The sequence below is a fragment of the Cynocephalus volans genome, chromosome 17, assembly GCF_027409185.1.
Source record: "Cynocephalus volans isolate mCynVol1 chromosome 17, mCynVol1.pri, whole genome shotgun sequence".
NCBI lineage: Eukaryota > Metazoa > Chordata > Mammalia > Dermoptera > Cynocephalidae > Cynocephalus > Cynocephalus volans.
This window is the reverse complement of record NC_084476.1, coordinates 43,978,046-43,989,456: the sequence shown is the minus strand read 5'-3', so window position 1 is coordinate 43,989,456 and position 11,411 is coordinate 43,978,046. Positions and strand designations below refer to the sequence as shown.

General features: G+C 36.8%; 1 protein-coding gene across 2 annotated transcripts; it reads right to left on the bottom strand.

Moving 5' to 3' along the window:
- Nucleotides 1–155: 155 nt before the first annotated feature.
- Nucleotides 156–11,180, bottom strand: NDUFB6 (NADH:ubiquinone oxidoreductase subunit B6). 2 transcript variants are annotated; one of them, XM_063082498.1, is made up of 4 exons: nt 10,858–11,175; nt 8,830–8,922; nt 3,770–3,814; nt 156–338 (listed from the first exon to the last, which is right to left on the bottom strand). In XM_063082498.1, the coding sequence occupies exons 1-4, from the start codon at nt 11,035–11,037 to the stop codon at nt 270–272; spliced, it is 387 nt and encodes a 128-aa protein (XP_062938568.1). In that variant the 5' UTR covers nt 11,038–11,175; the 3' UTR covers nt 156–269. The 2 variants fall into 2 exon arrangements, with proteins under 2 accessions (XP_062938568.1, XP_062938569.1); XM_063082499.1 differs by lacking the exon at nt 8,830–8,922 and having other exon boundaries at nt 10,858–11,180.
- Nucleotides 11,181–11,411: the final 231 nt, after the last annotated feature.

Genomic DNA, 11,411 nt, shown 5'->3' with positions numbered 1-11,411 from the left:
TAAAGTACTGTGTAAGAAAAAACATCTATCATATAACTACTTTCCTACATCTGGTTTTCCATATAACCAGTTGTTTATTAGCATGTCCCGTTTTTACTTATTATTATTCAAATAATTCCAAATTGTAAATGTTTGGGAAGGAATATTACAACACATTTCTGAGAGTTAACTTTATTAAAGTCACTTTTCCAGAAAATATATTCAGTAAATATGGTAATGTAGGAACAAACTTGGGCTAATAATAAGCCTTTGAAATTTGTAAGTAATCTTCAATGATGTTGATCAGGAAATTCTTTCATTGGTGGAATTACTTCTCCAGTCTCCAGAATTGTATCACCCTAGAAAAATGAAAACACATTTACTAAAAAAATATTAAGTCTGCAGAGGTGATAGTTCTCCTCAGTTCCATATCGGTCAGCCCTCTCATGGAAAATCTAGTTGAGTTCTGGCATTGTCTTTAAAAAAGACTTAGACAAAGTAGAAGCTGTCTAAAGATGAGCAACCAGTATTCAAAATCTTAAGGTACAAGTTAAAGAATAGGAGAAGTTTCCTTGGAAACAAAGTAACCAAAAACATCATGAAAGTTGTGTTCTCCAAGTGACAAAGGGATAATCCTTATTTCACATGGCCCTAAGAAATAGAAGCCCTAAAAAGAAGTTGTAGGTAAACACCTTCAGTTCAATTTGGGAAGGTAATGTATCACCAGTTTTCCATTTGGCTTATATATTGGAGACAGAATGCAAACTTTGTTTGTAGTCCAAAGGGCTTTGAAACCAGAACCAAGTGGTGGGAATCTTGGAAACTCCATTGACAAACTATAATTTTAGGCAAATTGCTTAGCTTTAGTTCCAGTCATATGTTTAAGATAACAGATTCTCTGTCAGAATCTAACAGATTCTCTTGACAGTCCCTGAATGACTGGGTAGAGGAGAATTAGCCCCACCCCCACCCCTGCCATTCCCTGACCTAGTACTGCTCAGGACTGTTATCTAATGAAGAAATAAACATTATGTTTAAGCCATTTTGGGAACAATTTGTTACCACAGCTTAGCATTACCCTAACACAGAAATTAGTGCCTTGAAGTGGTACTAATCCTGCTGTAATAAAAATCAAAACTATATGTCACTGGCTTAGAAGTTTGGTGGCAAAGACATAAGCACTGGAGGTTAAAAGATGGAAACAAAAGGCAGTGGCAAACTATTTAGCAAAATGTCTCCTATAATAAGTAGGAAACAGACTGCCTAATGAACTTGAGGTTCTAGGAGAAGTAGGTGAAAAAGAAGTTATAGTATGTACTACTGGCTGCCTTGGGAATGTACTTAAAGAAACATGAGCTCAGGGAAGAAGTGGCTGATTTGAGAGGAGAAATAAAAACGGACAGAATCTAAAAATTCAAGACCTTGTAGTATTAGAAAATCAGATTGCTTCTGAACCCCTAAATAGTAAAAGTTATCACAGATTCTGAGCAACAGAAGCCCAATAAAATTCAGTAAACAGACGGACTCAGCCCTATGGCTAAGATCACAATGAAGGCAGCCTTTGAACCAGTCTGTTTCAGATGGCCTACACATAACTGCCACTGAGTTGAGAGAAGAGAAGCATGAGAACAAAGAAATGAGAGAAATTTATAACTGTATAGAAAGAACAGATACTGGCATGACTAGAAGCAAGTAGATTAGCTGTCTACTAAGTACTTTTCTTTCCATGCCTATCAAATATTGAGGGAAATGGATGGCCGATGAATGGATATTCACAGACTATAAATGCCTGTGAATGTTTGAAATTAAAACAATCTCTGGCACTCAGCCTTCTGTGAGCAGGAGGCAGATTTTGAAGGCTGTACAATCCTAAGGAGCGTATGCTTCCCAATACCCATTTATATGTGGTCTAGGTTGATAATGAAAAAGAAAGAACCCCATGGATACAGCCAGGGACCAGGAAGAACAATGGACAAAGTTGTTCCTTCCAGAAAACAAAATCAGTGCCCATTCTAGTAACTTCCACACAGGAGTTAAGAGTTTTTACAATGTTTCACTACTGGGATTTCAGAATTGCCAAGAACCAGTGACTGCTGTGCTTTCCCACCACTGAACAATGGGTAGGGTTGGGGAATACAGTTAACTTGCCTTCTTAATTCAATGATCCTCAAATCAAGAGAAGTCACATTTAAACCTCACAGATACTACTGTGTATCACCTGTAGATTTTGGATTCTGGGCTAGCTGTAATGATGGAATGGGCCTTTCGAATTTCTCCCTATAGGAGGTACTGAGAGTGTTATATGTGTGGGAAGAAGGAAGCAAAGAACTCTCTGGTGACTAGAAGGATGGACTGTGGCAAGGACTCCATGCATAACAGTTGGAAATAACAGAGAGCATACAGATATGAGTATTGGGGGCAATGAGGAGTTCCAGCCAATATGACTTGAGAAGCAATGTAAGTGACTTTCAAGCTTAGACCTTAAAATCATTCCAAGTTGTCCAGCCCTCTTTTCCCCTTCCACGATGTTGGAAGCCTCATATTTCAGAGGCACAGCAATAAGACTGAGGAGGATTGTAGCATCCACACTAGTCTGTGATGTCAATAAGAAATAAACTTTTTTTAAGCCACTGAGATTTGGGTGTTTATTAACTGCCCATTCTATTCTAAAACATTTGTACAAATGAACATTCTTCAGTTTCTCAAAAGGGAAGATTTTCAGAGGGGTCAGTGGCACAGAAATAGAAAAGAACTACAGTAGCAAAAAATACAGAAATATGAGAAATGCTAGAGAATCACTTATGTGGTCTTCCGAAGAGAGCCCTCCTTTTCCTTTGAATAATAATGGCAAAATAAATAAATAAATAGTAAACAAACATATAAATGGAAGACTAAATAAATATAAATTGCCCAACTGGTGAAACCAACAAGATAATTTTCTATTTGGAGACTACATAGGCCCTGACACACATCAATTACACACAACGGAATAATAGGAGAAATCCCCTACTATTTCCTAAATCAGAATTCCAACTGGGATGGTCAGCCAATTTTGGTGGTTCTCCCTAAAATTCTCTTGTTGCAATAGATAATGGATTATTGTGTCTATGTCATTTGATTGAAGCAAGAATCACTGTGCTTTGTTTTTTTAAATTATAGAATTTGGAGTTATGATAGTTCATGCAAGATCTGTGACTAGAAATAGTCAACATTATAACATGTATTTTACTATGCTAAACAATAAACTCCCAAATAGCCAACTAGTTACTGAGTAATCTTAACACTGAAAGAACTCAGTTAAAATTATGGCTTACATATTCAAAGTATAAAATTTAAAACACACATTAATGGATTTTAAATGTACAGATGACAGCTTAAGGTCCAATCTTGAAAATGAGGCACAAAGCCATAGGAAATGAGAGTTTGGAAATAAAAGCAGAAATTCAGTTGTGACCATGCTAGGTTGTCTGCTCAGGCTTGTGCTATAAGTCCTTTACCCAACATGAAAGAGGGCACCAGTGAAAAACAGCTGGTATCGTCATCTCACTTTAAGACAAAGTCATAAAACAAGACTGAAAATAAATATGCCCATTTCCAATTTTTAACTGTAATTCTACCTCAACCTATTTCCTCCAACTTTTTTTTTTTTTTTTTTTTACAAGAATACACAAAACAAGCATTTAAACTGACAGCAAGAAGAAAAACATTTTAGTCTAATGATCACTTGGTGGAGGGGTGAAGAGAGAAAAATAATGAACAAAAGAAAACTCAGAGAAGTTTTAAGACTTACTGGGAATATTCTGGGCTTCCGTTCAACGATGCCATATGGTTTTTTCTGTAAAAAAAGTAACTCTGTTAATTATGGTGTTAGGATTTCTTCTGAAAATAAAACAGATCATATCCCAAATTTTAACTTAAGATCCAAACTTTTACTGAAGTCCAGACTCATACATCCAACTGTTTACTCAACATCTCTACTTGGCTATCACATAGGCATCTCACACTCTCTATATATAATAACACTCTCTCTATATAATATATATATATATTAATATATAATTAATACGTATATTAACATATACGTATTATTCTATATATATAATAACTCTCTATATAATAACATTATATACCTCTTTGTTTATGTATTTATTGCCAGACTCCAACATTAGAATAAACATTTCATGAAGACAGAGACTCAATCTGCTTTGTTCACTGCTGCATCCCTGTGTTTAGAACAGTGCCTTGCACACAGGAGGTGCTAAGTAAATATTTGCTGAATATGTACTTATCAAGCACATACATCCACACCAAAAAATTTAAAAGATTATTGGCATGATATAAGACCTGGAGAATTGGAGTCACAGGTATGAGAAATTCAGAATACAATATGAGGTCATTAAAATGTCTTTATTAAAAACTGTGGCCAAAAGCAAGAAGACACTGAAATGTCTTCAGAGAGATTTACAATTTAATTCCGCAGTAAAGAAGTTAGCTGAAGCAAACGGTCTACAATCGTATCAAAGATGCAGGCTTCCACCTACCTGAATCAAGAGAAAGAATAAAGAAAAGGGGTGGCCTTTGGGACTTCTACTGACACAAAATGTTTAACTAAATATGTTCATCCATGGCTCAGAAAAAATTACCTGAACGTGAATCCCTTAGTTAAGCAACCGTATTGATGTCCTGAATTGCCAACACACTAACTGCAGCTTGTTAAATTTGCTTTTCCTAGAAGATAAGTGTCTTTTCATCCTAGAACATTTTAGGTTCAGGATTCCAGTTAAGATGCATAATTGATTTAGACTTATGATTTTAAAATGAAAAAAATTTTGCTTCTTATGGTCATAAATTTGCCCTGTAAATATTTAAAAATAAAATTGAACATATAAAATTTATAAATGCACTTTAAAGCATTTAAGAGAATTTGTTTATGTTTGTAAGTGGAATTGTCTCAGGAGAGTTCAATTTCACTTAATCCAGAAATAATACGAAGAAAGAAAGAAGATTGTTCTTATTTTACTTCAAATAGTTTAAGGGAATTTTAAAACTTAACTTAAACAATTAAGAAAAAAGTGGGCTTTCAAATTTGAAACTAACGAATTGAGTATTAATTTATATTACAAGTAACTGTAACCAGTTCTTTCTGTACTCAAAAAACACTCTCGGATAATAAAAAAACTTTCATTGACAGAAAGTAATATTTTTTCTTCTCTGGTGTCTTACATGCTAAAACAGTGGGAAAAACAGATGTAAAATGATATTAAGTGGCCTGTGGAGCTGCAGGTGAACATAAAGTTTTTTTAAGCCCATCAACAACAGATATATAAACTATCCTCTGACCCTCAGAAATATAAATTGTCAGCCCCCTTTAGCAGTTGCAGAAAGTTTACTATTGGATTATAAAGTGAAAACATTTTAACCTAACTCGAATTCCCACTAGCCCCAACCAATCTCATGTTTCTAACACATAAGACAGGCCATCTTCAGAAACTTCCATGGCAGCACATGCTCCTAAACAAATTCACTTCCTCCCCATCATCAGAAAGCTTTCCCCTCCAAAAACCCTACTTATAACTTCCAAAGCTAGAAATGTTACAGGCAGAAATGCCTCAGAACTTTGGTTTTTATCCCCAACTTAATCGAGTGCTAACTTCAGGTGTTTCTTCCTTTAAAAGTGTCTCCTAGCTTCACTTTCCTTTTTTCTCCCTGCTATCTTCACTCTAACAGATTCTCATCAACTAACATCTGAACGGCAACAGCCTCTAGCTAATCTGCCTGTCAGAGCTTTCCTCCCTTCAATTCACCCTACATATCAATGCTTTCCTATGTTTTCTTCAATATATTACATTCATCAAGTCACTCCCCTATTTAAAAATGAAAAGCTTCCTACTGCCTACTATACATAGTTCAATCTCTTCTGCCTAGCTTTCAAGACCTTTTATAAATTGGTCTCAGCCTACCTAATCAAGAGAGACCTTCTTCTATTCCAATCATTTCCTCAGTCATGGGTACATATGGCCATGCTCATTACTGACTCCATATCTTTCCTTCTAACTAGAATAATTTTTCTCCACCCTCTTACCGAAATCATACCTATTTTCCAACTTTACTATAAACTCCTTCAAGTCAAGAACTTGGTTTTATATATCCCTTCTGTAGCAATAAAGGAAGAGGACATACTAGGCACTCCATACGTATTGATCAAGGGACATAATCTGCTTAGTGAAGAGAACAAAGATGATGTCAGCAATCAGAATTTTAAAGAGCGTACACAATTAACAGAGAACAAGTCATGTTAGAGGGGATTTTCTGAAAACCCCAAACAATTTTGGTTATTTGTTTCACTATCCTTTCAGCAGGCTAACAGAAAGCAAACCTCAACCGGATAACCTATAATTTGTTAGGAAGTCTCTCCCTATCTTTTGTTTTCTTTTTATCTTCAAATAATTTTAAACTTACAAAAAGTTGCAAGAATGATAAATAGAATTTTTTTCTTGAATCACTTTACAGTAAATTGCTAACTGGTTTATTACTCTAGTTTATATACAAATACGGATAATATTCTTAAAATAATCACACTACAATCATCAAGATCATGAAATTAACACTGATACACTACTACTTTTATCTAAAGAACCCACTCAAATTTTACCAGTTCTCTTGATAACTGTTTGAACTTCTCATAGAATCCCCTTACATAAGTTATTCTTCATTGATTGTGCAGGCTCTTTAAAATACTGACTGCCAATGCCATCTTTGTTCTTTTGACTTCTCAGATTATACCCATTAATCAAGAATTGGATTTAGTTGACATGTCTCTTTAGTCTTCAAATGAACAATTTTTTAACTTTCATGATCTTGACACTTTTGAAGGTAACAAGCCAATAATTATGCAGAATAATCTCTCAATTTAGGTTTGTTTTATGTTTCTTCATTATTAGATTCAGATTATGCACCTTGGGCAGGAATATCACAAAACTGATGCTACTTTCTTCTTATTGCAACCTATCAAGTAGTACATAATTTAGTTTGTCTCATTATTGATAAAGTCAATTTAGATTTCTTGACTTAAGGTGGTGTCTGCCAGATTTCTCCACTACAGTGTTACTCTTTTTCCCTTTGTAACAAATAAGTACTTTGAAAATAGGTATATTAAGATTAGTTTTAGCACCCTTTGATGTTCCTTGGCTTAATTAAATATTACTGACAATTCTCAAATGTGACTTTTCCAATTCTATATACCCTGTCCATTTATTATTTAGCAATCTATTGCACACACACACAAAAGTTTTCTCTTCTATCCATTTATTAATTTTATTTATATCTGTCTGTACTCACGGATTTTCATTTATTTATTCAGTTGACTTTCGTTTATTACTATCATTTATTTTGAAGCTCAAATTGTCCCTGTGGGAGTCCTTTCAAGCTGGCTGTCCTTTTGACATGTCCCCATCATTCTCTGAACACTTCTTTACTTCCTGACACAATATGTTCCAAGCTCATCTTGTACTTTCCCTGTTCCAGTCCTGGAATCAGCCATTTCTCCTTGGTGTTCTGGTTCCTTCCAACACAGAACTGTCTTCAGAAAGTAAGACTTGGCTGCTAGATGTGCTAATTACTAAGATGTATCACTCCCCCCAGGCCCACTTAGTGGACAGAGCATGGGAAGATGCCTATACAAACACATACACACACATATCTATATTTACATCAATACATATTAAAAACTATGAGTTCAAATCAATATCTCCAGTTCCATCCTAGCACCACAAGGTTTTCTCTGTTTTCAAACACATATCTGTTCTAACAGTGAGAATCCAGGGTCCCATTATCATGAACATATGTGCTTATTTGATCAATCTCCCTATATAGAACCAATCTCCTGTCACCACCACCACACCCCAGTATGAATACTCTCCTCACCTCATTTGGGTTCTGACATCTCACTCCAGGTTGTCACCTCCATCAATGCCCCACACTACCCTTCCTCCAGATGTCCTCCTCCCTCTGCTCAGGTTCTAACATCCTATACCGGGTTGCTGCCACTGCTGCTCCCCAAACAGGTGTGCTCACCTCCCACCCCACAACCTACTCAGGTTACTTGGTAGAAGAATGCCTTCCTCACTCTATCTATGTTCCAACACTCCATGCTGGGCAGCCACGGCTGCTCTCCCTTCCATGCCACTCCTCAAAATGTATGCCCTCCTCATCTTGCCTGGGATCCAACACCCGCACCAGACTGCACCATCTCTAGCCTTTAGAACATGGCAACTGGCTCAGTTCAGTCAGCCCATGCAAGATCTTTCAGTGAAAAGTTCAAGCTTTTGGATAGCCTTGATTCTAAAGAAAGTTGAGGAAAATCATTTAAAATGAAGGATAGGGAAACAAGATAATGATAAAGATAACCTTTGCCTATTTTGAATTTTATCTTATACCAGATCTACGCTCAAAAAAAGGGGCAGAAATTCTTTTTTTTTCCTTCCTACTCAGGACCCCAAGTTTATACTGGTATTCTGATCATCTAAGCACTATAACTGCATTTAGAAAAGTTCATGGAAAGATTTGTATTATCTTGTAGGTCTATTTTTCCATGAACTATCAGAAGTACTCTCACATTTCTATGAGGAAATGCATTTCAAGTTGTAAATATAAGGACTAACTTTTTGAAAAATCATACTTAATCCTTAAGTTTCATTAAACCTTTTACCTAAAAGAATTCAAAGCAGAACAAAATCAGTTTAAAGTGGCAGATTTCCACTAAAAAAGCAGGATAAAGCATACCCACATACAAAATAATTTTGAACAATATTAAAAATAAATTCTAAAAGGAAATACTTAAAACATACTTACAGTCACATGATATTTGAAATAATAATGAATAGTCCAAGCAGGTACAAGTACATGAGTAAAAGCAAAAATACTGTGATAGTATGTCTTATAGACCTGGGGGGAAAGGACACAAAATAAACAGATATCCCATTTTTTTATGTTTGTGTTAGAAAAAAAAGCATTGATGATTTAACAATGTTGTTATTATTTTACAAATCTCTAACTGGTACATATTTTCTTACAGTCTGTAGCTAACCTCATCCACTCAAATATTTTCGCTAAACGTAGGACCTGCTAGGGAATACTTACAGAGTCCAGAGCAAACGAGGCTTAAAAGTAGTATTTTGTGAGACTGTAGTAAGGCATTTATAAATATATCTTTTTTAAGAAAGACTTCTGAAAGTTTCCTCATAAGTTTGTTAAAGATAAAACATGGCATAAATAATGAAAGAATAATTTTAACGGATTTAACACAGTAATAAACCTACAGAATTTTTCAGGTGAAAGTCATCTCCCTGATTTATCAATTTCAGATACCCACAATCAACACCACTTACATCATTCTAAATTTAAAGCAGACACCCTTGAGTACACTGATGCTGGAAAAAGAACGTTTTACATACTGAGATAGGGGTTCCAAGCGCACTCTGAGATGCCTTCTGATATACTATTTTAAAAGAGAAAGACAAAAGAGAACTAACAATGGAATTTTTACGTGGCAGCCAAATTGACTAAAACATACCTATCTTTTCCAGGAAAAGACAATCTAAAGTCTAAGTATTAAAACAGACATGATTACAGAAGAAAATAATTAATTCAAAGTAAGACAAGATGGATTTAAACAAATGATTATTTACTTCCTTAGATCACTGGCTGATTGATGGGTGGGATGTCATCTTTCAATCAGTAACTGCCAAGGTCAACAGGTAAAGTGAAGTATACAAAGGGTCAAAGAAAAGTTGAATTAAAGAGTTGAATTTTACCACCATAAGTAAGTATCTAATACCACTTTCTCAGAAAAATTTGCACCAATTCTGTTGCAGTAGACTTTGAAATATAGAAAGTATATATATATGGATTTCAACTTAAACTTCAATTCTTAACTCCATGACCACAGGTAAGTCACTGAATTTTTGTAGGCCTCAGTTTCCTCGCATTTAAAATGAGGACTAGAAATAAATTTCTACCTTATAGGAGTAAAGAAATGAAGTAACAATTGTAAAATCCTCATGAAAGTGCCATGCACATAGCAAGCACTCAAGTGTTTCTTCCTCTTCTTCTTCTTCTTCATTTATTATTATTATTATTATTATTATTACTATTATTATTATCATTAGCCAATGTTGTAGATACTGAAAGCAATTGTGGGATGTGTTCATCACCCATAATTGATGCGATTTAATTAAGACTTCAATAAAATACCCAGAGACCCTGAAAATAAAGACCAGTCCTTGAATGAGTGATTTTCCGCACAGCAAAGTCCAGGAATGTCATTTTTTAATGAAACAGTGTGTTAAAATTACATAGAGGTGGTTTAGAAAGGTGGTTCTTGAATGAGTCACCAGGACCCTGTCTTTTATGGCGACCACATGAGGTTGTACTACTAGCTAAGGGGCTCACTGTGGCCTCCGGTAGTTGGGTGCAGTGTAAGTTTCTCTCTATAATCTCAACCTTACAAATTAGACAACTATCCTCAAATACTAAGACTGTTACTCCGCAGGAAGATAACCACAGTCGAAAGAACCAAACGTGCAGCGTCCTGTAAAACCTAAGATTCGAGTCCTCATCACATTTGACAGCAAAAGGGCACGATTCTCCCAAGACCATACATGCTTCTGGACTCCAGACTCCCAGCCCAGGACTCACAGGACAAGACAGCGTCCTCGCTAGACTTAAGTCTTTGTTGAACCTGATTCTCCCTTGGGTAAGGAGATCTGCAGGTGCAGAACAGTGTCAGTCGTTGGTATGGCTGCAATGATCGGACGTTTAGCGACCGGGCTGGGAGTCACGGTGGGGCTGTGTCTGGGGACGGGGAGGTCTGTCACTCACCAACTTCCTCCAGGGGGTCCCATCCTGCAAAAACTTATTCCAGAATTTCTCCAGAGACCACGTCCTCTGCGGGGGCATCACCGGCTCCCGAGGGCTCAGTTCCTGGTCCTTCAGCCATCGCCTTCTCAGCTCTCGCAGCTGCTGCAGCCGCAGTTTCTCATCTGGCGTGTACCCCGACATGTTGCCGCTGATACAAAGGCAAAAGGACACAGCGCGACCCCAAACTAGGGTTTAGTCACCTACATACGCCTCCGCTCCGCAAAGCGACCTTGCGAGAACACCAGGGAGCGGCGCGCGGTTATGGCGTCACACCCCGGTCCTGTTCCTGCCCCGGCTCCAAACGTCTGGCGAGGAAAGCAATGTCCAGGCATGCGCAAAGCCCTCCACCCCGATTTACCGGCGGGGATTACGAGTGGGGCACGGGAGGCCTTAGTTATGGGGGTAAGGAGGGGAATGACCCATAAGAAGGAAGTATGGAAGCTCAGAGGACTGGAGGTTCTGATAAGGAGGAAGAACTTGTGTACTGGGAGGTGGAAGAATGATTATGTGTGTTT

Coding starts and splice junctions, on each gene's coding strand:
- NDUFB6 (XM_063082498.1), bottom strand. CDS start 11,037: ATGTCGGGGTACACGCCAGATGAGAAACTGCGGCTGCAGCAGCTGCGA. Junction 8,923..10,857: donor GGACCCCCTGGAGGAAGTTG/GTGAGTGACAGA, acceptor CTTTCCCCCCAG/GTCTATAAGACATACTATCA. Junction 339..3,769: donor GGAAGCCCAGAATATTCCCA/GTAAGTCTTAAA, acceptor TCATTTTTCTAG/GGTGATACAATTCTGGAGAC.